This window comes from Cinclus cinclus, chromosome 2, assembly GCF_963662255.1.
Source record: "Cinclus cinclus chromosome 2, bCinCin1.1, whole genome shotgun sequence".
Taxonomy (NCBI): Eukaryota; Metazoa; Chordata; class Aves; order Passeriformes; family Cinclidae; genus Cinclus; species Cinclus cinclus.
The window spans coordinates 16,169,488-16,194,115 of NC_085047.1; the positions used below are offsets into that span (position 1 = coordinate 16,169,488).

At 47.7% G+C, this 24,628-nt stretch overlaps 1 protein-coding gene across 1 annotated transcript in view; it reads left to right on the forward strand.

The window, feature by feature from the left end:
* Positions 1–24,628, forward strand: part of CLPB (ClpB family mitochondrial disaggregase) — a 73,762-nt gene that overhangs the window by 20,963 nt on the left and 28,171 nt on the right. Inside the window, exons 4-5 of the mRNA XM_062515370.1 lie at positions 6,823–6,926; positions 11,056–11,184. Of these exons, the coding sequence (XP_062371354.1) occupies positions 6,823–6,926; positions 11,056–11,184 (233 nt within the window). The remainder of the gene's footprint in view (positions 1–6,822; positions 6,927–11,055; positions 11,185–24,628) is intronic.

Here is a 24,628-nt window from a genome sequence, read left to right on the forward strand (position 1 = left end):
GGCAGGGTGCAGGGCTTCTAACACTCCTCAACTCCCTTGTGTGCCTTCACTGTGCCTCTGAAAGATGATTCACCCATGTCACACTCTTAAAGAAAACTGAACAATATAACAATTACCACCGTTCAAGATTTATTTTTTTCCATTTTTTGGATTCCATAATCCCTTTTTATCCCTTTTGAGGAGTCAATCATTTTCATCTGGGTTAATAATAACACATCACAGCGCGAGGGATTGCTGCGGCTGCCTGGCTTTCTGTGCCATAGGTAGATGTAAACATGCTCCTGGGAAGGCACACATCCGCATTTAGCCTCATCTGAGCAACAGCTCCTCCCAGCCCTCCTACTGTGCTGAATTTTACACAGTTAAGATATAACCACACAAGGATCTTCTTTGTGTCCAGGCGGGACATGTGGCTCCTGCCAGAGCTCAGCCGCCTATCAAAACCCGCGCAGGCGTTTGCATTGTGCTGATAACACACGGTCATGGGGATCACCAGGCTTCTTGGTTCACCAACCCCAGCTGCCGGCGCCTTGGTCCAGGCACAGCGCTTCTCTTGACTCAGCCCCAGTCACCTCCCACCATCTCACCATTGATTTCCCCACCCCCTGTATTGTATATATGTATTTATTTATTGAACAATATGTTAGTCCAGCCATTACAAGCAGAAAGCACTTTCCCCAATCGATTGAACTGCCCAGCCAGCTCTAGCTCAGCATTGCCCTCTGAGTCATCACCAGGGTCAATTTAGATTTATATTCATGCTGATGAATAGGCTCTGCCTCTAATCTAATCAAAACTTGATCAGCAAATTAAAACTCAGCTTGTTGAGGCTGTTGAGCGCAGGTGAGTTATGGAGGGAAGCTGGAGCAGCCCAGCTGGACAGTGGCATCCCACTCCTTCTAGGATCTGGTGTAAGATGTTGTTCTGCCCCAGTGCCTCACAGCAAGAGGAGGAACACAAAAAGTGTATGGGCCAGAGAATCCCTCATTTGAAATTCACTCATCATGGGATGGTTTGGGTTTGGACGGGCCTTAGAGCTCATGTTGTTCCAATCCCCCTGCTATTGGCAGGGACACCTTCCACTAGATCTGGTTGCTCCAAGATCCATCCAGCCAGGCCTTGAACACTTCCAGGGGTGAGGCAGTCACAGCTTCTGTAGGCAACCTGTACCAAGGCCTCACCACCCTCACAGGGCACAATTTTTTCCCAATATCCCATATAACCTTGCCCTTTGTCATTTTGAAGTCATTCCCCCTTGTCCTGTCATTCCAGGCCCTTGTCCGAAGTCTCTCTCCAGCTCCCTTGGAGCCCCTTTAATCACCTAATTTTGCAAGTTCCTTCCTTTTTTTCCAGGGATATTCACATGCTTCGCATCGCTTAGTACAGTTCCTTTGCATTTTCATGGCACTGTTACCTTTGCTACAGGAAATTTGCTTGAATGTCCCATTACCTGCAAATTGGATAGTTACAATCAATAGCTACAATTCCAGGAGTCTAGCTGATGGACATGTTCCTGGAGGCATCAGCACATCCCAAAAACAGGAGAAGAGATTGAAATATGATTGGAAAAGAAGGCTGGATGTGTGATGTGTTGTTATTAGACTAGTGCCAGTGTTTTGGCATGGCAGATTTTGCCAGCAAGTGATGATCTTAGTGCTTATTATTAAACTTGAGCCTCCTGGCCATCAAAAGAGCTATGGAAATGTTTGTTACCCCAGGGAATATGGTGCAGAGGGTGATTCACAGGGAGAGCAGAGCAGTTTGCTATCATCACCTGCTTCATCACTCTCAGATCACCTTGTATCTAGCAGTTGTGGTCCTCTGCTCAATTTCTAACAGAAGGTCACTTCCCAGAGAAGAATGCTGAATGTTAGGTAATGGGTGAAAAGGACAGGGTTTCCTGAGTCTCCAACAGCACATGGAGGTAGTATCTGATGGAGTGCCTGAGAAGAACGCTCGTTTCAATGCAGCTACTGAGGGCAGGAAAGGCAGATGGATGGAGTTATCAAGAAAATAACACATCCCGTTTTACCATATGACTCACTCAGTACTTGTAGCTCACTCATGAGCCACAATGTTGTGGATTAAAGTCCTAAACTAGGACTTGGGATCATTTTCCTTAAAATGAGGCAGATTCAGGGACCTGAAGGTATATCATAGCCTGTGAGCTAACATTGAAGTAGAGGCGTCTCTTTGGTGGTGAGAGCCATGAGAATGGGGTCCCAGCAGGGTGGTTTGACTGTATCAAAACCTGTGCTTCCAAAGACTTGAATGATCTGTGAGGACCAGCTGCCTGGTGGGGGTGCTGGAAGCCCTGATTGCAAGGATCACAGTAAGTCAGCTGCTAGGGCAAGATCATCAAAGGCTTAATTGGAGCACATAATTTCTTGCCTGAAGGAGTTGTCCAGGCCTGTCACAGGCTGTCCAGGGCAGGGTGAAGTCCCCATCCCTGAATGGATTTAAAAGCCGTGATTCCATGATTCTGTGATGGTTTCTCTTCAGTAGTAGATATCCATCTCTAGCAGCATGGAAGTTGTCAATTTTACAGAGGTCTCATAAAACAACAGGACAGAACTTTCTCTGCCTTCTTCCATCTTGCATCTCCTGCTTTCATGGGGACTTCCTCTTCAAGGTCCTTGATGCAGTTCTCTTGATGACTGGATTCACCACAGTGGCACCAGGTACTGGACATGCAAGATGTTTCCAGAGAAATCCAGCACTGGATGTTCCAGGAGAACTTTGCACAGATCAGTGGCCTGTGCTAGAGCTTTCCCAGCTAGAAAGAGTGGATGTGGCACATCTCCACATCATCTCCCTCTGTTCCACAGTCTTTGACAGATAGCACAGTGCCAGACAGATGGCGAGGGTAGGTCTGACCTACCTAATGACCAAAGGTTGGGAGTCTGGGCTGATGGCCTGTGACTACATCTATTCTGGGTGTCCAAAGCCATGCACTTGGCCTCACAGGGCTTTTCTTGCAGCCAGACCACTTCCTTGCTTTGCATTTTGCTGCAGCCATAGAGGGCAGTGGTAAAGGTCTGAGTTCTGAGCAGAGGTGGGCGTGGAATTAGGTATGCTGAGCAGCCCTTCCTAGAGGTGCTGAAGGGTTTGCAGGATATCTTTTGTGTCCTGTAATTTATCAGTGCTCCTAAGGTAGTCCAAAAGGCTCTATAGGCTTGTTGTGGCGCTCCTGCGTGGGATGTCCTCACTGATAGGGCCTTAAACAGCAGTGTAGCAAGACAGAGTAGACATGTCTCTTCTGAGCATGGAGCAGATACCTGGATCAATATCTTTCCCCTGGCATCACATTGTCTGTTCTCAGATCATAGTGTGGCCTGGGGATGTGGCAGGGGGTGCACCACCATAGAGGCCTGAGGATGAGACAGTGAGGTTATGTCTCACTGGAACTGTACTGAAGATCATGGATTATCTCACATACTGACCCTTCAAACAAGATCAAAACTACTTAGTGAACTGAGAGAAAACTCAGGCTCATTGAAGAGATTTGTGTGGTAGAGAGTGAGCACATCTGTGATGAGAGGCTGCTCTGGACTTCATGGCTTCCACTGCTGATGTATGAAAGTAGGTGAGGTGATCCACCATCAAGAAAGATGTCGACCTGTTGGAGCAAGTACAAGGGATGACATGGAGATGCTCCAGGGGTCGGAGAGAGACAGAGAGAGATGGGACTGTTCAGCCTGGAGAAGAGAAAGTTCCAGGGAGACCTTAGATCCCCTGCTAGTATCTAAAGGGACTCCAAGAGACCTGGAAAGGGACTTTGGATAAGGGCCTAGAGTGACAGGACAAGGGGTATGGCTTCCCACTGACAGGGCAAGGTTATTTGGGATATTGGGAAGAAATTCATCCTTGTAAGTATGGCAAGACCCCGGCACAGGTTGCTCAGAGAAGCTGTGACTGCCCCATTCCTGGAAATGTTCCAGGCTTGACTGGATGGAGCTTGGAGCAACCAGGTCTAGTGCAAGGTGTCCCTGCCCTGGCAGGGTGTTAAAATGAGATGAGCTTTAGGGTCCCTATCTAACCCAAAGCATTCCAGGTTTTTGTGATGCCCATCCTTAGTCCCTGTTCTAAGCCATCAGGTATCAAATATGATCACTGCTGTGCAACTCAATCCACTCAAGCACCTGTGCATTGCAACATGCTTTCAGTGATGGAAAAGGGGAAGGGTAATAATTGGAAGTCACTGTTTGTGGAATAAGAGCCAGAACCTCTCAACCCAAATAATATAGAACAAACTAGACTGTAGAAATATGGATATAAATGAAATATGGATATAAATGTATTTACAGATGTAAATGAACTCTGTATGCTCACAGGGATTGCCTGAAAGGAGAGTGGAGGCAGGTGGGAGTCAGTCTTCTCTCCTGGGCAATAAGTGACATGACAGGAGGAAAGAGCCTCAAGTTGCACCAAAGGAAGTTTAGGTTGGATATTGGGGAAATTTCTTCCCCAAAAGAGTTGTCCAGCTCTGGTACAGTCTGCCCAGGGGAGTGGTGGAGTTCCCATCCCTGCAGGGTTTAAAAAAATTTTGATGTTTGACATGGGGATGTAGTTCAGGGGGAGTGATGGCTAAGATTTTTAGCTTTTTATATTTTTTATATATTTGTAGCTTTGTAGATTGCTAAAGCATAGCTGTAACTTCTAGTACTTTTCTTATTTTAACTCCCTACATTTAGGAACAATAAGCTAACCTTATAAACACATTCCTAAGTACTGTTTAGTCTTATTCCAAAAAGAGAACCAGCTACAAGAACATTCTCTTTTCTAACCAGAATCTGGACCAGACATAACAGACATAAAAGTGCAGCAAAAGAAACCTCTGGACTGCTTCCAGTAGAGCAAGACCCTAGGAATTATTACCTAACCGACCTGTTAGTTGGACAGTATATGACAATTATACTAATTAACTAACCTTATAAAAATTGTAGAATTACTATACCGTGTGCACTTTTCACCACACTGTGTACCTGAAAGCTATTAAGTAAAGATTTGCTTTTATATTCACTCTAACATTGTTGGAAAGATCTATTCTATTTTCCGGGTATCGGTGAGCTTGACAGTACTGGGGAACAGTTGGACTCGATGGTATTAGAGGGCTTTTCCAACCTAAACAATTCCATTATTCTATCTCCTGCCCCCAGTCCTAGTGCTGTGCTCACTCTGCACATGGTGAGGAGCACACCAATGCTGGTAAGGAGCTGGCCTCTGTTACACCATGCTCAAATAATAAAATAACCACCTTTGATTCTGCTAATGCAATTATAGGGTAAATGGAAGAGGAGCTTAAGTTAAATTTCAGATGTGACTTGACAAGCCACAGCCTGCAGCTACATGTCAGGCTGCGGCACACATCGCTGTCAGCCTGTGAGCCATGTCACTGGTGATGAATGCTAACAAATGAGTTACTGTCTAGTTGTCATGGGAAGCCTGCACACTGGAAAAAAAAATTAAGAATTAACTGGCTTCAAGCTGCTTTCAGAAGGAGTGAGAAATCTAATTCTGGCCTGGTGATTGTTTGGATTCAGAAGCAGAGTGTGAGGACTTCCACACCAAAACTGCCCGGGCAGTGCGTCCCATGTGTTCTGTCCTGCTGCAGGATGTTCATAATGTGCAACATTTGCTGGCAGCCCAAAATCCAGCATGTTCTGGACTGATCCCCAACTCCATGGGCAGCAGGGCAAGGGAGAAGCTTCTGACCCTCTGTTCTACTCTGATGAGACCCCACCTACAGAGCTGCATCTGGCTTTGGGATCCAACATTACAAGTATGGGAAGCTGCTGGACAGAGTCCAGCATATGCAAAGGAGGTGATCCAAGGTCTGGAGCACCTGTGCTCTGAAGACAGGCTGGAAGAACTGGGGTTATTCAGCCTGGAGAAGGGAAGGCTTCAGGGACACATTAGGGCCCCTTCCAGTTTCTAAAAGGGCTGTAAAGTTCAAGTCATAGAATCACAGGATTGTTTGAGCTGATTGGGAAAGCCCATGTCATTCCATTCCCTTCCTTGGGCAGGGACACCTGTGGCTAGATCAGTTTGCTCCAAGCCTCAGTCTGACCTGGAGCACTCCCAGGGATGGGACAGTACAGCTTCTCTGGGAAACCTGTGGCAGGGCATCACCACCCTCACATACAATAATTTCTTCCCAATATCCGATCTAACCTTGCCCTCTGTCAGTGGGATGCCATTCCCATTGTCCTGTCACTTCAGGCCCTTATCTAAAGTCTCTTTCCAGGATTTTTCGAGCCCCTTTGGCCCTGAGGGACTCTTAAGGTCTCCCTGGAGCCTTCTCTTCTCCAGGCTGAACAACCCCAACTCTCTCAACCTGTCTTTCACAGCAGAGGTGCTCTAGCCCTCCGATTATTTTCAGAGCCTTCTCTGAACTGCTTGCTGTGGAAATTGTTGGCACTTCTTGTGGTATAAAGGCACCTTTAGTATCAGAGATGCAGGTGCTGTTCAATTGCCTCCCAAAAGCAATGTCTTTTTGCTTCCCTTTATCTGCAGTGTGTTACAATAATCTTCCTTTTTGCAGGGACAGGGACGACCTTAGAGCCAATAGAGCATATCTCCTTAGAAGGATTGCATATCTCTACAGTATCAACCCTTCCTCCAGTGCCTCCCCTATCTCATTCATTTTAGCATATGCTGGTGGAGCTCTATTTGTTGAAATGTTCAGTTATGGTTGTGGGTTAACTTCTGTGGAATGTTAACATTCCCAGGAATGTTTGAAGAGGGCTTTCTGAGCACTTCTCAGTCTCTGAAGGGCTTCAATTCCTCATCTACTTCTGCCTTACTTCTGTTTTGTGACAGTGTGGTAAAGGCTCTGCTCACAGCTAATGCAGATCCAAACCTTGGGGATGATTTCAGCAGTGTGTATGAGATTGCCAAAGAAAAAGGCCTCCATTCCTTGGAAGGTAAGATGGTTTGTGTGCAGCTACCAACATTTGCTTTTCAGGTCCCAAAATTTTGTTTCCTGATCTGACCTCATGGGTTTTTTTTAAAGCTTGTTTCATCTTCTGCCATTTAAATGCAAAGTAATTGATGGTACTTGGGTGAATGGGTGTCTGAAGAGGAAGGAAACCTTACACAGATATTATATAGAAGCAATCCTTCAACTGACCAGATATCAACTGTTTTTATATAGCCAGAGCATAACACAAAGTCATAGATAGGAACATCATTCCATTGACTCACATGCAGCCACATCTTAGGGAAGGAGAAGGGTTCAGGGCAGTGTATTCCACCAGCAGCCTTAATCTAGATCTTATCAGGATCTGTGAAATGCAGACAGACTTAGCCAATTGAAATAAAGCTGAATGGTGTAAGTGGTTGCAGTGACTACTGTTGGGTTTGGGCAGGCATCCGTACCAGCTCTCAGCCCTAGATAGCTTTCCATGAAAACAAGGTCATTTTCTGCAGAGTCACATCCTCTCATTATGGATATTCTTGGCAGATCTCAGTTTCCATTCTTACCCCTTCATTATCCTCATCACTGAGATGTTGATGCAGACTCAGAATCATAGAATCATGGGATGGTTCAGATGGGAAGGGACCTTTAAAACCCATCCAGTCCAGCCCCGTGCCATGACATGGATATGTTCCACTAGTTTGTCAGACACCTGCTTTGTTTATTCAGACCTATTTAAATTACCCCAGGCTGTTTCCACTTTTTATGACAATAAATGGTGATAAAATTTTCTTGGGTTTGTGATTATCAGGATATGTCTGGATTCTTGGTGCACAGCTGTGCTTTGGAGCAGCCAGCTGCATGTTCAGAGATTCTTCTGTTCCCCACACTGGCAGGAATGATAGTAGGACTCAACTCCCCTAAAATGTCCCTGTCTTTCCTTCCCCATTCCAGAAGCCTTTTCTCTACCCAAGCACTGTTCTGGCCTGCCAACCTCAACCCTGAGCTGGCAGACCATGGGATGTTTCCCAGACATACCCCTTGCCCTGTCCGAGCCCAGGCAGCTGCTGGGACTTGGATTCCCAGGTACGACTGCATCCACAGTGGCAGCTTTTGTGTGCTCTGACTTGCTTGAAAGTTAAACCTTGTCCCAGCTGCTCTGAGTGGAAGATGGAGGGAAACCACACAGTTTGTCCAGAGACTCAGTCTGCACAGCATGGTTTGCATAGCCTGAGTCATAGAGTCATAGAATAGAATAATGGAATCATTTCAATTGGAAAAACCCTTCCAGACCATAGAGTCCAACCATTCTCCCAGTACTGCTGAGGCCACCACTAAACCATGTCTCCAAGTGTGATATCCACATGACTTCTAAAGCCCTCCAGGGATGGGCAGGTGGTGCCAGGGCTTAACAACCCTTTCCATGAAGAAATTTTTCCCAAAATCCATCCTGAACCTCCCCTGGCACAGCTTGAGGCCATTTCCTCTTGTCCTGTCCCTTGTTCCTTGGGAGACGAGCCTGACCCCCACCTGGCTCAACTCTCCTGTCAGGGAGTTGAGGAGAGTGAGGAAGTCCCCCCTGAGCCTCCTTTTCTCCAGACTGAGCCCCTGCAGCTCCTTCAGCCACTCCTCACCATTCCAAAGCTCTGTTGCCCTTCTCTGGATGTGCTTCAGCCTCAATGTCCTTCTTGGAGTGGGGGACCCAGAAATGAGCCCAGGTGTGGCCTCAACAGCACCCAGCACAGGTCAGTTCCCTCATCCTGCAGCCATGGATGCTGTTGAGGCACATTATCGACTGACATTATCCACGGCCTGTCTGTGCTTTTGACTCAGTGCTAAGAGGCAAAAGCTCTGTGAAAGCCTAATGAAGGTGTAATATTTGAACCTTTCATAAAGCACAGGTTGAGTTAAGAAGATGGAACAGTGAAGAGACAGCTTTGACAGGGCGATATTCTGTATTTTTAAAAGCTCCCTTCTCTCATCCCTCACTGACCCACCCGTGCAGCAGACCTACTTCTTGATGGGAAAGAGAGCATGCATAGATCACATCCCTATAGCAGGGAATGTAAAATGTATGAAACTACATTAAAAAATGAGCAATAGAATGCCAATACATAATGCATGTACATAGACTTTATTTAAGATAAAGTATATCAACCAAGAAAGTTAATTGTTTTTGTCTGCATTCATCCCTCTCTAATGTTATATATTTTGGGGTGAAGAAAAGATAAGGCCACTCCATGAGAAGTTGCATTAATTCTTTGGTTGACATGTTTTATTAAAAAGAATAAATTCAGTTGCGTTTTTAAAAAGAGAGAGAGAAACTGCCTTTGTTTTTTCCTTTTTTTTTAGACATTTACATATTTCGTGTATAAATATTTTTTCATAAAAACATCCAAATCGAGAGGGTGTGCTCCACAACCACTGCACAAAATATATTACAGACATTTATATGGATGGCAGGAAGGGAGACAGAGGGCTGAAAATTTCCAGGCACCCAGTGATGGATGGTGCACAAGGCTTCCCCTGACGCTTTATTGAGTTTCCGATGATTATCTCTCTCAGAGACATTTTTTACAGATGACGGCCGAGCTGTCACAACGGACCATGGGGGAAAAAAACCAACAATAATAACACTTTAATCTCTTTACTGCGCTGCTCCCTAGTATCTCAGATTCATCTTCCCTGACGCACGCAGTTCATTATCCTGCTCCTCCCTGGGTAGGAAATGACGACAAATAAATAAATATACATACTCACCCTGTGTTCTTGGAGAAAGGACCCAGGGAAGGAAAGGAGCCAGGGCATTAATTGATCTTCCTGGAGGGACTGTGGTTCATTAGTGGAGATGCTGGACTCGGATAGTATCAGGTATTCATCACAGCATTTCTCTCTTCTGAACTTTTTGAATCCCCTGGAAATCTTTTGATGGCTCTCAGGAGGGACTGTGAAGAGGTCCCTGTGGCCCATCTGCTTTCCAGCTCTGCTTGCTTTGCATTATCAGGTGCTCAGAGCACTTGGAAGCTGTCCCTGTCCCTGAATCTGAGTCTGCTGAGTTTTGGGTACAGACCCTTTCACCAAGGTGCTGGACACACCCTCAGTAGCAGAATTTGGCCCACCAGGTGGGTGGTGTTCATTTGAATGGAGACAGAACATGCCAATCCCATCATCACTCATGCTCCATGGTGGGGCAGGGTATTTATGTGGCTTCTCTGGGAAACCTGTGCCATTACCTCACCACCCTCACAGGAAAGAATTTCTTCCCAATATTCAATCTTACCCTGCCCACTATCAGTTTGAAGACACTCCTACTTGTCTGTCACTATCTGCAGTGACAGGAGAGTGACCCTATAAAAAGTCACTTTCTCTTACTTTTTTTGATGATGACTAAAGCAAGGAGTTTTAGATCCAGGTTTTCTAAAGCCTGATCCTTAGACTAGCCACAGGAGAGCAGGGGTGCTGCGACTCTTCCTGCAGAGCCATGTCCTGATGAGAGGCATGGACTTAAGTGCTGTAGATTCCCAAAATCAGGAATTTGCTTGAAGATCAAGCCACAGCGGGGCAGCGTTCTTTCCTGTCACAGCTTCCTTCTGTTTGCTAAAATCATTATTTAGATTAGATATTGGGAAGAAGTTCTGCCCTATGAGGGTGGCAAGGCCCTGTCACTGGTTGCCCAGAGAAGCTGTGACTGCCCCATCCCTGGAAGTGTTCAAGGCCAGGTTGGTTGCAGCTTGGAACAGCCTGGTCTAGTGGAAGGTGTCCCTGCCCATGGCAGAGGGATAGAACCAGATGAAATTTAAGGTCCCTTCCAAGTCAAGCCATCCTGTTACCCTACAATAAATGGTTGGAAAAAGGCTGAGGTCTTTGCTCAGGTGTTCTCCTCCCCTGCCTGGGTGCTGTGTAGGCAGTCTGGGATAGATGGAAACCATGTTGTCCTTATTTCTACTGCTGCTCAGTAGAGTGGAGACAATGGCCACCAGAAATCCCCACTGGTGTCCTGATGGTTCCATAAAAGCCCTTAAGAAGCTTCCTGCCTGGTTAGCAGTGGTTGGTCCATGCTGCTGCTGCTGCACATCCAGACAGGCAGTTCTGTAGTTATCTCAGTGAGCTGACCTTTCACTCTTTGTCCCCTGCAGTCCTTGTCACCCGGGAGGATGACTTCAGCAACCGTCTCAACATCCGAGCCAACTTCAAGGGCTGCACAGCTCTACACTACGCAGTTCTGGCTGATGACTACCTGACAGTCAAACTGCTGCTGGATGCAGGTGAGTTTTGTACTTCCACCCAGCTTGTGGGCCAGGAGCACTTCTGAGTCAGCCCATCCCACAGAACTGTCAGGTTCAGACACAGTCTGTCACTGTCACAATTTGGTGTGATTTGCTGTTTGCTTTCATCTCTTTACTTTTTCATTTCTGCATTCCCATTCATTTCCAGTGGTGGTTTTTTTCTGTGCTTTTGGTGGCTCTTCTTGCCTTAGTCACTGAGTTTTCCCTTTCCTTGTGCGATTCAACAGCCAGAGAATCACAGAACCCTGTAATGGTTTGGGTTGGAAGGAACCTCAAGAATCATTCAATTCTAACCCTCTGCCATTGGCAGGGACACCTTACACTAGACCAGGTTGCTCCAAGCTGCATCTAACCTGACCTTGAACACTTCCAGGGATGGGGCAGTCACAGCTTCTCTGGGCAGCCTGAGCCAGGGCCTTACCAGGATTCAATCCTTCAGGGCATAAAGCCAGGGAAGAATTTCTTCCCAGTATCCCGTCTAACCCTCCCTTTTGTCAATGGGAAGCCACTCCCCCTTGTCTTGTCACTCCAGGCCTTCGTCCAAAGTCCCTCTCCAGGTCTCTTGGAGCCTCTTTAGACACTGGCAGGGGCTCTAAGGTCTCCCTGGAGCCTTCTCATCTCCAGGCTGAACACCCCCCACTCTCCCAGCCTGTCTCCAGAGCAGAGGGACTTCAGCCCTTGGAGACCTTCTGTGACCTCCTCTGTCCTCACTCCTGCAGCTCCACACCCTACTAATGTTGCGTGCCCCACAGGGGGACTGGGTGCCCCACATGCCCTCACTGGTCTCTGCTTAGTATTTTTTTAATTTCCCTCCTGCTGTATTTACTCAGGCCATGTGTAATATCCCTCATGTCCCTTTGTGGAATGGAAGAGTCCTCACTATACCAATAACGAATCTGCTCTGTGGACAAGGCACAGGATAGGTGCTGGTAGCCACATGAAATGGTGGATGCTCAAGTACTGTTGGCACCGGGACAATGCAGCTCTTGTGAGAATTGGTAGGAATTAGCTTATGCAGTTACTGGTCCTCATGGTGAAATCACAGGGCCCTTCTCCTCACAGAGCCTGCTTCACTGTCATCAGTTGTATACTCGCTTGGGCAACCTGTTCAATGCTCAGCTGTCTTCATGGGGAAAAAGCTTATCAGCACTAGTGGAGTAGAATGAGGAGATGCATATAGCCAACAGAAGAAGAACGTGCTGCCATTACACCAGTTTTGATATGTGTCCTCCTGCTCTTCCTTCTGGGATGATATTTGTGACTGATGTTCTGGCATCTACTTAGTGTGTACCTGCACTTGCACAATGCTTTTACCTCCTTCCTCAGACCAGACAAACTGGTCCATAGTTCTGCTTTCCTCCAGATGTGATGTCCTTTGTCCCCAGCATTCCTTCTCCTCCAGCAATTTCAACAGCTCTTCTCCTGCAGTGTCCCCAAGGTCACCTGGAGATGAGCCAGCCACAGCAATGCTGTGCCTGCCTCAGGTGTATGCTGTCAGTGGCCCCTGCCAGGTGGAACATAAAGTGGCCACCTGTCTCAGCCTGGCCCGACCAGAGACAGGTTCACTAGGACCTGGCTGGCCAGATGCTTTTGCAAAGATTTTTGCAAAGATTTGAGGAATGTTGTAGTCTTCATGGTGTGGGCATCTCAGAAGTTAATTCTAGGGAAGCAGACAAATATGTAATGGTATGATATGCCCTCATAAGGCTTATTCCTTAAGAAAGCAGCTAAAAAGATAATAGAAACAAACATCTGTGGTGGCTAATCAGCCCCAGATGGGATGAGGAAAATTAATTGTGGCAACATTGAACCTTGATACTCATCTGTACTATACGCTTATTATCTTTCACAAATAGAAATACAAGAGTGAAAGGGTGAGATTCTGTAGCACTGAACTCCAGGTCAGGGTTTCTCTGGGAGCCTTACAGGTACCAGAACCCCAGCTCCTGGCCATAAATTCACCCAGAAACAAAGGAACCAATGAAAGTAATTCTATTGCAAAGGAAGAGAGCTGAAAAAGCAGGCAGCTGCTGAGGAAGCTGTGTGGACATGGTAGCTGGGAAGGCTTCAGACAAAAATACTGGCCTAAGTGGGGTCCATCACATTTTTCTGACCTAGATGCCCCCCTCTGTGTTTGCAGCACATGTGGGCATAGTGTGAACACAGAATCTGGCATGGTCCCAGAGCAGATTACTTACTGCATGTCTGTTGCAGGGGCCAGCAGCATGTGCTCAGCAGTCACTTAGCCGTGGGCACTGGCAGTCGGAAGGAACTGCTCCAACAAGACCTCTGGGATCCCACAGTCATGGGCAGGGATGCCCACAGGAGGAGTGGAATAGAGTGGGCTTTACCTGTTTAAGCAACAGGTTGTTGCTTAGGGGGTGTTACAAAGAGTGGCAGTGGGGTTGAAGTGCTGGAAAAATTCTTGTCAAAGCAGTATTGGGAACTGATCTGTGCAGAGAGAGTCTGTACTTGAGGCTGGAGAGTGTTTCACATATGCCATGGTGTGTGAATCACAGAATCACAGAATCACAGAATGGTTTGGACTGACCACTCCCAGCTCTTCCAGCCTGTCTCCAGAGCAGAGGGGCTTCAGCCCTCAAAGCACTTTTGTGGCCTCCTCTGGACTCACTCCAGTAGTTCTAGGTCCTTCTGTTGTTGCATCCTGGAGCTGGAGGCAGCACTGCAGTTAGGGTCTCACCTGAGTGGGGCAGAGGGGCAGAATCACCTGGATTAGCATTTTCTACGAAGATACCTGCTTCTCATTTCTGCCTTGGAAAGCCTCCTTGCATAACACATCAGTTGATTGGAAGTCCCAAAGCAGCTCCTTGGTTACTCTACGCACAGGTAAAAGATGGGTGCAAATAAGTGAAGTTGGCACTAAAGGATTTTTCCATCCTGAATAAATCATTGTAAGGAGTAAGTCCACCTTATTTCTCCAGTAGTACCCTGCTTATCTCTCTGAGTACTGTTCTAATCCAGGCCTCACTTCACAAAGGCGACTGTGCTTTTTGTCCCAGGGATGTTTCTGTGTCTGTCCTGGAGCCACTGCCATCCCTGTGAATGGCCCTTTCACTGCCTGGTGCACACAGAGAGTTCTTTGTAGCAAACTGTCTCAGCTTGAAAGAACTCACTTGGATCTCAGGAAAAAAAGCATTTAACAATCTGTGGGACTGTGTTTGTTTGGGTACAAATGGAAGGATTGTGTGAAATCAAAGTGAAAATTCAAAACTTAGCTAGAAAATCTGACAGTCACTCATCACTGTTCCATTCTTAGTCTAGCCCCACAGAAATCCTTCTGGATCCTGCTCAAGAGCCTACACTAAGAGTTCATTTCCAAGCAGAAATCCTGGTCTTGTAGAGCATGTCCCAGTGCTCAGATCCTGGAGACAGCAACTCACCAATTCATGGTGAGAATCTCCATTTGGTGGTGGTATGAAAGATCCCACTGGAGCCCTGGTAGAATCCCAACACTGAGTTCACAGTGTTCCTCTGATTAATCCCTGTTCACCATCCACAGTACCCACTTACCCTTTGCAGTCATGGTTAGGATGCAGATTTAGGAGAATTATTTGCTAAATGTAATAAGCTTCACCTTTCTGTCAGGTGGACTCTGACCTGCTGGGCTGACAGCAGACCCTTCCCTGCCCTTTCAGTAAGTTTTGGGTGCTGGAGTTGGATTTCCTGATGGGCACATGATAGGATTTCAGGGCATTTGCTGGGGGCCTTCCCCTCCCCACAGTTTCATGCGATAACAAAGCAGGGGATCCCCTGCCTCCTCGTCAGCGTAATCTGGGATGAATACATGGCCAAGGGTCTTAGAGTGGAGATCGAACACCGTTCAGCCCTTTGTGAGGGTAATGTCCCTGTGCTGCCATTGACTTCACACACAGGGTGGCTTCTGGTTGCTGACATGGAACAGGCTCCCCTTGATCTCTCCCTACACCTGCCTTTTACTAACTCTCCATTTACTCTTCCTCTAACTTCCCTCGATGGTGCCCTGCCCTCAGGCCAAAGCCATTAACCGCCCAGCCCCTCTTTGCTCCAACCACTTCCCTACCGCCCTGTTGTTTTTTAAGGGAAGCCCCCTGCACTTGCCCCTCACCCCACATCCCTAGCCTTTTGTGGCTCATTCAGCGACTCGCTTGACCCCTCCAGGACCTTATAGCCCTGTGGTCAGCATGTGTGTGCCCAGCAGACCGCGAGACGAAAGTGGCGGCTCTGTTGTCCTTTCGGCCAGTTGTTGGTGACATTTCACAGTCCCCTGACCTGAGGCGACACCATAAATATCAGTGTTTGGGGAAGGGGTGGGTGAGCACTCGCATCCACAGACTGTTGCTACTGCAGGCACAATTGATTCCAGGGACTTTGTGTTTGGCTCAGAGGAAGGCAGGCAGGGTCACCAGCTCACTGGTGACAGAAGTCTCCTTGTTTTAGAGGGAGCTTTTATTATGTCAGTGAAATATTAAGTGAAATAGCCAGTATTAAAAGGTGCAGCTTTCTGGCAATGGTGTAACCCTGCCATGGAACACAGCCAGCACCAACCCCCCCCCACCCCCCCCCCCTTTTACAAATGGTTCTGCTCTGGAACCTGTTGCTGAAATGCAGGGAGCCAGAGATCAGGCAGGCACTGATTCATGTGTCCAGAGCAAGTCATGAAGATTGTTCGAGGGCTGGAGCCCCTCTGCTCTGGAGACAGGCTGGGAGAGCTGGGGTTGTTCACCCTGGAGAAAGGAAGGCTCCAGAGAAAACTTAGAGGTCCTGCCAGTACCTAAAGGGGTTCCAAGAGAGCTGGAGGGGGACTCTGGATAAGTACATGGAGTCACAGGACAAGGAGAGCTCCCCACTGACAGACGGCAGGGTGAGATTGAATATTGGAAAGAAATTCTCCCCCTGTAAGGGTGGTTAGATCCTGGTACACATTGCCCAGAGCAGATGTGCCTGCCCCATCCCTGGAAATGTTACCGGCCAGGTTGGATAGGTCTTGGAGCAACCACATCTTGTGGAAGGTGTCCCTGCCCATGGCAGGGGAGTGGAATGAGGTGGGCTTTAAGGTCTGTTCAGCCCAAACAATCTTGTGATTCTGTAATTCAGAGCTAGGGACAGCACTGTTGCTGCTCAGGATTTGCCCTGCAGGTAAATGCCCCTTCTCCCAGCTCCCTTTCACAGCCTTGTGCTGGAAAGAGTTGTCATAGCTGTGATAACCTTTCAGGAAATTAAAGTTACTCTAGACAGAGTACAGAAGATGCTGCAGGAACTGTCTTAGGTTGGAGCTTACAAAATGCAAAATCAGAATATTGTGAGCACTTGCTTATGTGTACACCTGAGAAACTAGGCACAGGAAGAAGCACAGAAGCAGGGTTTCCCTGGTGTGTGGCAGCTCAGCTGCCATTTTTCTAGGATCTCAAAATTAATTTGCAAGTGCTTTTTCAAGGTGTGTTTGGGGTGTGTGTGTCCATGTAGCAAGGGGTTGTCTGAACTGTCATCTGCTGACATGTGGAAGTGTTGTTTGCACACAGTTGTGTGGCAGTGCACTACTCTGCTGCTGCATGTAGATGGGTAGGGGCTTGTATTTCCTATCTTTGCCTAAAAGTAGAGCAGTTCCTTCCTTCAGAGGTTGACCTGTGCCAGTTTGTGGGACCTCCCCTCTTTCTACCCCACTGCAGAAACTGACACCTGCCCTCAAGCCAAATATGAGCAGGCTCCATATGTGTCCTGTTGTCCCCAGTACACTCCTCATCCCTGACTGCCCTGCATTCTATTTATTTCCCATCTTCTGAAACCATCCCCTCTGCTCCCAGCTCCTCCTAGAGCCAGCACACAGGCTGACCAGGTTGTCACTGCATTGGAAATGTCTCCTGCAATACATCCTCAGCAAAATCACAGGATCACAAAATGGTTTGGGTTGGAAGGGACCTTAAAGCTCTTCTCATTCCACCCCACTACTATGGGCAGATACACCTTCCACTAATTCAGATTGCTCCAATCCCATCCAACCTGTCCTTGAACATTTCCAGGGATGGTGAAGCCACAGCTTCTCTGGGTAACCTGTGCCAGGGCCTCACCAACCTCACAGGGAAGAATTCCTTCCTAATACCCAATCTAACCCTGCTCTCTGTCAATGGGAAGCCATTCCCCTGTCCTGTCACTCCTTGCCCTTGTCCAAAGGTCCTCTTCAGCAATCTTGGAGTCTCTCATCTCTAATTAGATGTGAAAGAGAGAGAGAAACGAACATACATTTGTGAAAACATTTTAGCTGAAGCTGCAATAACCTGGTCTGCTGAACTTGATTTGCTGGTAAATTTAGACCAGTGCATTTGTTCATAATGTTGTGCACTCCTCAGTCCAATGTAATTGCAGATCTTGTGAGTAGGGTGAGTGATGGGTAAACAGATTACGGAGCTGGCATTGCAAGGGATGGGCTTTGGACATCAGAAAGCAAAAGTGCTTATGGTATTCTCTGGAAAAATGAGGTTCTAATTAATTGGGTTTTTCTAACCCAATTAATTTATTATTAACTACTGCATAATGTGTCTTGGAGTGTTTTCTGTTGTGTCCCAGATTCAAAGGGTCCATTCTTCCAGAGGAAGAGTAAAGGATATCCCCAGGGAGCAGGCTCTCAGGTCCCCAGCAGCCAGTTCCAGAGAGGAAATACCTTTGGTTTTAACACATCCTGGGAAAGTAATATTTTGCTGCAGTCAGCAGTTACCGCAGTAAACAAGAGCTCAGGGCAGAACTCCTCCGTCTCTACAACTCCCTGAAAGGAGGGTGGAGCCAGGTGAGGGTCGCGCTCTTCTCCCATGTAACAAGCAACAGGATGAGAGGAAATTGCCCCAAGTTCTGCCAAGGGAGGTTTAGGTTGGATGTGGGGAAAAATTCTTCCCCAAAAGAGTTGTTCAGCCTTGGCGCAGGCTGACACATGGGGACAACATGGGGACAACGGACAACAGGGCAGTGTTGGAGTCCCCATCCACGGAGGGATTTAAAAGCCTTGTGGGTGTGGCACTTGGGAACATGAGTGAGTGCTGAGGGAGTGTTTGGACTTAATGGTCTGGTGGGGCTTTTCCAACCCAGGAAATGCCATGAAACTGTTGGATAACTCTATGACAGGCTCTGTAAACCACACTGTGCAGAGTAAGGCTCTGCACAACCTGTGTGGCTTCCTCCCATTTCTCCTTTAGTGTAGCTGGGACAGGATTTAGCTTGCAAGCAGGTCAGAGCATGCAAATGCAGCCACTGTGGATGCAGCTGTCCCCAGGAATGCTGGGCCCTTTTTGGCAACTCACATTCATGGTAGCTGTTCTGGGTGGTCTGTAGTGGAGGTTTGCTGCCCAGGCCAGCTGTCATACCAAAGTGCCTGACATCCTCTCTCCCTCTCCATGCTCATATTTACAAGGGAATGTGATAAATTCCGTATTGATTCCTTCTGTTGCACTGTAAATTTTGCAAAAGATGATTAAATAGTGCAATAGCATCTGCGAGTGCCGAGGCTCAATATGTTCTGGGCCGGCGTATCGATCCTTCGTCTGACCGCAGCCAGTTCCACTCCCCACCATGCCAGACCAGTAATTAAAATCCTATGAAACTGGGGTTTAGAAACCAATCATATCCCAGCACCAAGGCATCCAGCATCCCACTGTGGTGAGAGCAATAAGAGTCCAAAGTGCCTGCACGTTTCTGTGTTGGAGCACTTAGGAATAGTTTTCCCATAGGGCAGGGGAGTAAGTAGATCCCTCTTGAAGTGTTTCTGGGGAGAAACTTGACAGTGACAACATGTTTGACACGATCTTAGGAGCTCTGCACACTTGGGTATGTGGAGAAAGGATGATGGATATATATAGGAAGAGTATGATTCTGTAGTTTCCTCTCTCTAGCCTTACAAAACAAGAATCAGGAGTCAGGTGGATTGTTTTCACACACAGTTGTCAAGTAGGCGTAGACCAACTTACACTCAAGTTCCAATAAAGCAAGAGTGAAAGGTGCACACATTTTAAGACATTAATTCATTCTTCCCCTATTTCTCCTATTGCAACTTTCCCATTTGTCATGGAATCAGAGAACAGTTTTGGATTGGAATAGACCTTCAGGCTTATCTTGTTACAAACCCTTAGCATGGATAGGGACACCTATCAATAGATCAGGTTGCTCCAAGTCCTGTCCAGCCTGGCCTTGATCTTTATCACTTATGGAAACTCTCCCTCTCAGGCTGACTTCCAGCTTCTGATAAGGCTCAGAGGTCCTATCTTTCATTCCTAAAGAAGGGACTTCTTTTAAATCCTTCTTTACTTGTGAGTGTTTTACATTTGATTTGCCAGAGCAAACACTTCATTGGGTTTTCTTCATCTCCCCTGGGTTTGGAAGGATGATGTGTGGTTTATTTCTAAACTCCTAACTCTTCTTATGATAAGGACTTCAGTAAATATCATGGGTTTCTTTAGTATTGCTGGTGGGCTGCTGGTGGGCTACTGCTTTGTTTCTAGGAAGATCCATGTTTTCCCCCTGTGGTAAAGAGCTCCTTGGCCATGGATTCTTTGCTGAATTTTATGGTGAGGAAGTTTGGCATGTGCATGTGTCCCATTGCAGTGTGTTGCTTAGGAGCTGAGGTTTGGAGAAAGCCTTCTCCTTTGTCCAAGGCTGAATTAAGGCTTGCACTTGTATTGGGAGCTTTCTGACTGCCAGAGCTCTTAGTCTCTGGTTTTCACCAGCTTAACAGTTTATTGGTGTTGTGCTCTTTACCCTTGCTGTCCCTGGGCTAGTGTTCAGTGTGTTACAGTGCCCTTCAGTCTCTCAGAGGGGTGACCCTCATGCTGTATTTTCCCTGTTCGGTCAAGGCATTTCATTCTGTACAAATCCTGTGTCACTGGCTCATACAATTGCCTTTCTTACGTTCTTTTTGTTTCCAGTCTTTAATACCTGGCCTCACTGCTCCACCAGTGGGGCTCAGTCCTTACCTGCAGTCCAGTTTGCATGCTGCTCTGACCAGTCTCCTCCTTTGCCTCTGTTCCAGCTTGCACATCCTGGTCGTGAACATTACACATAACTGTTGTGTCTGTCCAAGTACCTAAAGATTTGTGTTCAGTCTGGTTTACAAGGTTTGGGAGCACTGGTTAAGCTGCACCTCCAAGAGGACCTCTCCTTGCTGGTTGTTACCTGCCCTTGTCAGTATCTGACCATCTCAGAGCTCTGGATATCTGCTTTTCCATGTAAACTCTATTCCAGAAACATCTAATTCTTAGTTAAGTCAAAATCCTTCCTTGACAGAATCACATAATGATTTGGATTGGAAGAGATCTTAAGCTCATCCAGTTCCAACCCTCTGCCATGGGCATGGGCACCTTCCACTAGAACACATTGCTCTAAGCCCCATCCAACCTGGCTGGACAAATTTAGGTTGGAAAGGCTTCTTGTGCTTTGAGAGTGAGGCCACTGGACCAAGGGAGCACAGATCCTGTTCCCTAGAGCTCTGTGAGGGCTGCTGCCAGCCCAGAGCTGGGCATTAGGCAGCACTTGATGTGGTGGAACGAGCTGGTGCAGGTGCAGTGTGTGTGCCAGGGTGGACAGTAATACCAAAGGGATCTTGGCTTGTGTGACCAATAGTGTGGCCAGCAGGACCAGGACAGTGACTTATCCCTGTACCAGGCACTGATGAGGTCGCACTTCAAATCTTGGGGTCAGTTTTGTGCCCCTCATGGGAGAAAAGGAGGTTCAGTAGGGACCTTCTCACTCTCTACTACTACTCAAAAGGAGGCTGTAGCCAGGTTCTCCCAGGCAACAAGAGACAGGGCAAGAAGAAATGGCCTCAAATGTACCAGGGGAAGTTTAGGATGATTAGAGAAAATTCCTTCCCTGAAGGTGTTGTCCAGCCCTGGCACAGGCCACCCAGGGTAGTGGTGGAGTCCCCATTCCTGGAGCTGTTTAACAGATGTGTAGATGTGGTATGTGGGAACATCCTGGTCTCGGGTGATGGCCACTCAATGTGTTGACTTCCACCACCCTCAGCAGCAACCACCATGGGCTTTGGTACTTCCGGTCTCCTCTTTTTGGGATTTAGTTCCCTTCAACAGGAAAAAGAGTTTATTTCCTGCTCACTTCCGGGATATTGGGTCCAGCAGAGTCTGCTTCAGGGAAAGGGATGCTCCCCAAGTCCCCTCAGTGTACTGGAGCACAGGATGGGTCCAAGGCAGTGACCTAGGCAGAAGGGGTGCTCACAGAGCCTGCTAAAAGATCTTGAGATACTCCTGGGTGCAGTACCATGAGGAGCAGAGAAAAGTGCCCTCAGATTCACCCCTGGTGCCTGTGCCCAGGCCTTGCCTGTACCTGTACTGCCCAGGGGTGCTGGGGTTTTATATTGGAGAGAATGGCTTTGTTCAGTGGCTTTATACTGGGGAGAATGGCATCCCTCTTCATGGCAGGAGGGTTGAAAATAAATGGTCTTTATGGTCCCTTTGGACTCAAACCAGTCAGTGATTATGTGATTCTAAGAATAGTTTTATTGTGACTTCATACTGGGTTTTGTACTGGGCAGATTGGCTCTATGCAATGGATGTATTATGTAGGTGGGGATTTGTATCTTCTCCCAGATAACAAGTGATAGATAGGACAAGAGGAAATGGCCTCAAGTTGTGCCAGGGGAGGTTTAGGTTGGATATGGGGAAAATTCCTTCCCTTTAAGGGTTGTCCAGTCTTGTCTCAGGCTGTCCAAAGCAGTGATGGAGTCCCCATCCCTGAAGGGGGTGGCCATGTAGTTGTGGCACTTGGGGACATGGGTTAGTGGTGGCCTTGGCAGTGCTGGGGGAATGGTTGGACTCGGTGTCAGGGGGCTTTCCCTGACTTTCCTGACTGAAGCAGTGCCGTCTTCTGTGCCAGAGACTTGTGCAAGCACTTGGTTGCCACCTCCACCATATTGTACCTTCTGGACACCAGAGAAGGAGAGTAGGAGACATTGAACATTTTGGCATCTTGTCTTTCTGTAACACAGGTCTCCCACAGGCCACTGCTGCTGCCCAACTCATTTGCAGGCAGGACCTTTGGAGTGGCATCAGGACAGGGACTGTCTCATGCCAGTTCTCTGTCCCCACACCCACTCCTGGGAACAGCTCAGGACCCAAACACTCAGCTGGAGGCTGCCTGTGGGTATGCCTAGGAGCAGGAGCTTTCACACCATCTGGCTGGGTTATGAAACAAGGTCTTCAAGAGTCCTTTCCTTGTCCCGGTACTCAGGGCTTTCTCAAGCTGTAATCTGTCCACTCTTGGGAGGAATGTTATTCTCTGGTTGTCCCTATGAGACTCCAATGCCACTGTGTGCCCTGTCCTGTCTGTCAGAAGTGTGAACCTTTTTCTGGCTGCAGGAGGCTCAGATCTGCTGCTCTTCTGCTCTGACAGGATAGAGTGACAAGAGGAGGGTCTTGGGGCTGCTGAGGACACAGGGAGCATTACTGGGATGTTCCTCCAGGTTCTGTCTGTGCCCTTTGGCATTTTCCTTTTCCTCCTGCCATCTACCCCTCCTCTTGCCATCCCCATCCCTATCCTGACAGCAGTGGGGGACCTAAGTACCAGTATCCACTGCGTCGCCAGCTCTATTGACAGTTATCCAGAAACTGAAGGAATTCAAGACAAATTGTTAAGAGGATGGAGTTAATAAAATTTGAAAAATTGAGGCCTGTCACTCCACTAAACTTTTTTCGATCCCACTGACAGAAACATATTTCCCCAATGAGTGACCTTCTGCAGCTGCTGCAACGCCACAATGCTGGGCGGGTGCAGGGAGAGAACCTCCACGCTATTTATCAAATATTATCAGCCAGGGCCTTCTAATATGAGCATGGAGGGTGGGAGGAGGCGACGGGCTCATACAGCCTGAGGTGCTGCCCAGGTGTCCATCTCCAGCTACAGACAGCGAGTGGGAGGTGACAAATTGCCTTCTATTAAGTCGTGGAAGGTTGATGTCCCCTTGGATACTGCTGCAGCCTGTGGCACAGGGTGGGAGAGGGCAGGAGAGGAGGTGGGGATGTGGAGCGGGGTCAGCCAGGGCGCCGACAGACCAGTGGCCATTTTTACCTTCTATTAGCAAGCCAAGTGATACCGTTATTTATGGCAGCATAATATTTTATTGCTGCCGGTACTTGAGGTTGGAATCGACCAGTTGTAGGAGTCGGGTTCTATCAATTATTGCAGCAATTAGTCAAGTCGTCAAAGCCATTAACAGGGGGATTAGGCCAATATTGGAGAGCCATTATTGATAGATCCAGGGCAAAGCCAAACAAACCCTCCATCAGAAATGAGAGCAGGCCTAGCCTCGAGGATGTCATCATTTGGAGAAGTCAGGAACATGCCCCACTGCTCACTGCACAGACCCAGGTGGGTTTTGGCAGGGGGGGATCATGGGAGCACTGTCTCTTTAACGTCTATGGAGCAGCCAGCCCCGGCAGTGTGCAATTTCACCTGTCTTGATCATATTCTTTATTTGTGAAGACAAGGCTTGCCGTAGAAATTAGTCTGTGTCGAATGTTTATGGAGCACATTTTTCATTCTGTAAGCAAATATAGTTCCCTGATGCCAATGCCTAGGAATGGCTAATCTCTCCGGCTCCACTCCCACAGACTCCCCTTACTTCATTTATCTATTCTGATTGCTGCCCGCCGTTACTGAGCACTCCTGGTGCTTTGCTCTGTCTCATGGCACAGGAGCAGCTTAGTCTGCCTCTGCCAGGGTACTTGTCTCACTCCAGTGTTTCCAGCAGGATCACAGAATGATTCAGGCTGGAAGGGACACCAATGGAGTCCACCTGGACCAGCTCCCCAGCTCAGGCAGGAGCACACTGCGCAAAACTGCAGTGAAAGGATTGGCATAGAAGACATCCCGGACCTGCTGAGCATAGTTATGGGCTCTTCCTTCACCAGGCTGCATTCCAAGGCTTGAAAACTGGTGGGATGGTCAGTTTCAGCACCAGTTTGGGGGATTTGGGACCAGTTTGAAGATTCATTCTCATAAACTCATGCCATTAGGAGCTACTGTGGGGTCATGGAGTGCATCAGTGTTAGTGACAAGTCTCTGCCTTTAGAGACAGCTCCTGAGATACTGAGAGTCAGAGATTAATCCTGAGACCTTGTTCGCCCCTCTGGCTATTGCCCATTATCCCTCTCTCATGATATCACTGAGTTTCCCTCCATATACTTTCCATCACTGCAACTACACCAGTTTGACATGGAATGTTCTTCTTCAATCCAGTGTATCTAGGAGGGAGAGCTCTCTCCATGTGCATGTGTTTCTGTAGGGTGCCCATCTGACTTAATCCAGCTCAGTCTTTGGGATTTGTTTGTTTTTTAAAAAATTGTACTCCAAGGAAGGGTGTGATTTTCCCCCAGAAGTGCTCCAGGGGCTCAGTGGAGCAGCTGGTCCACAGGCAATAGCCAGCTCCAGCTTC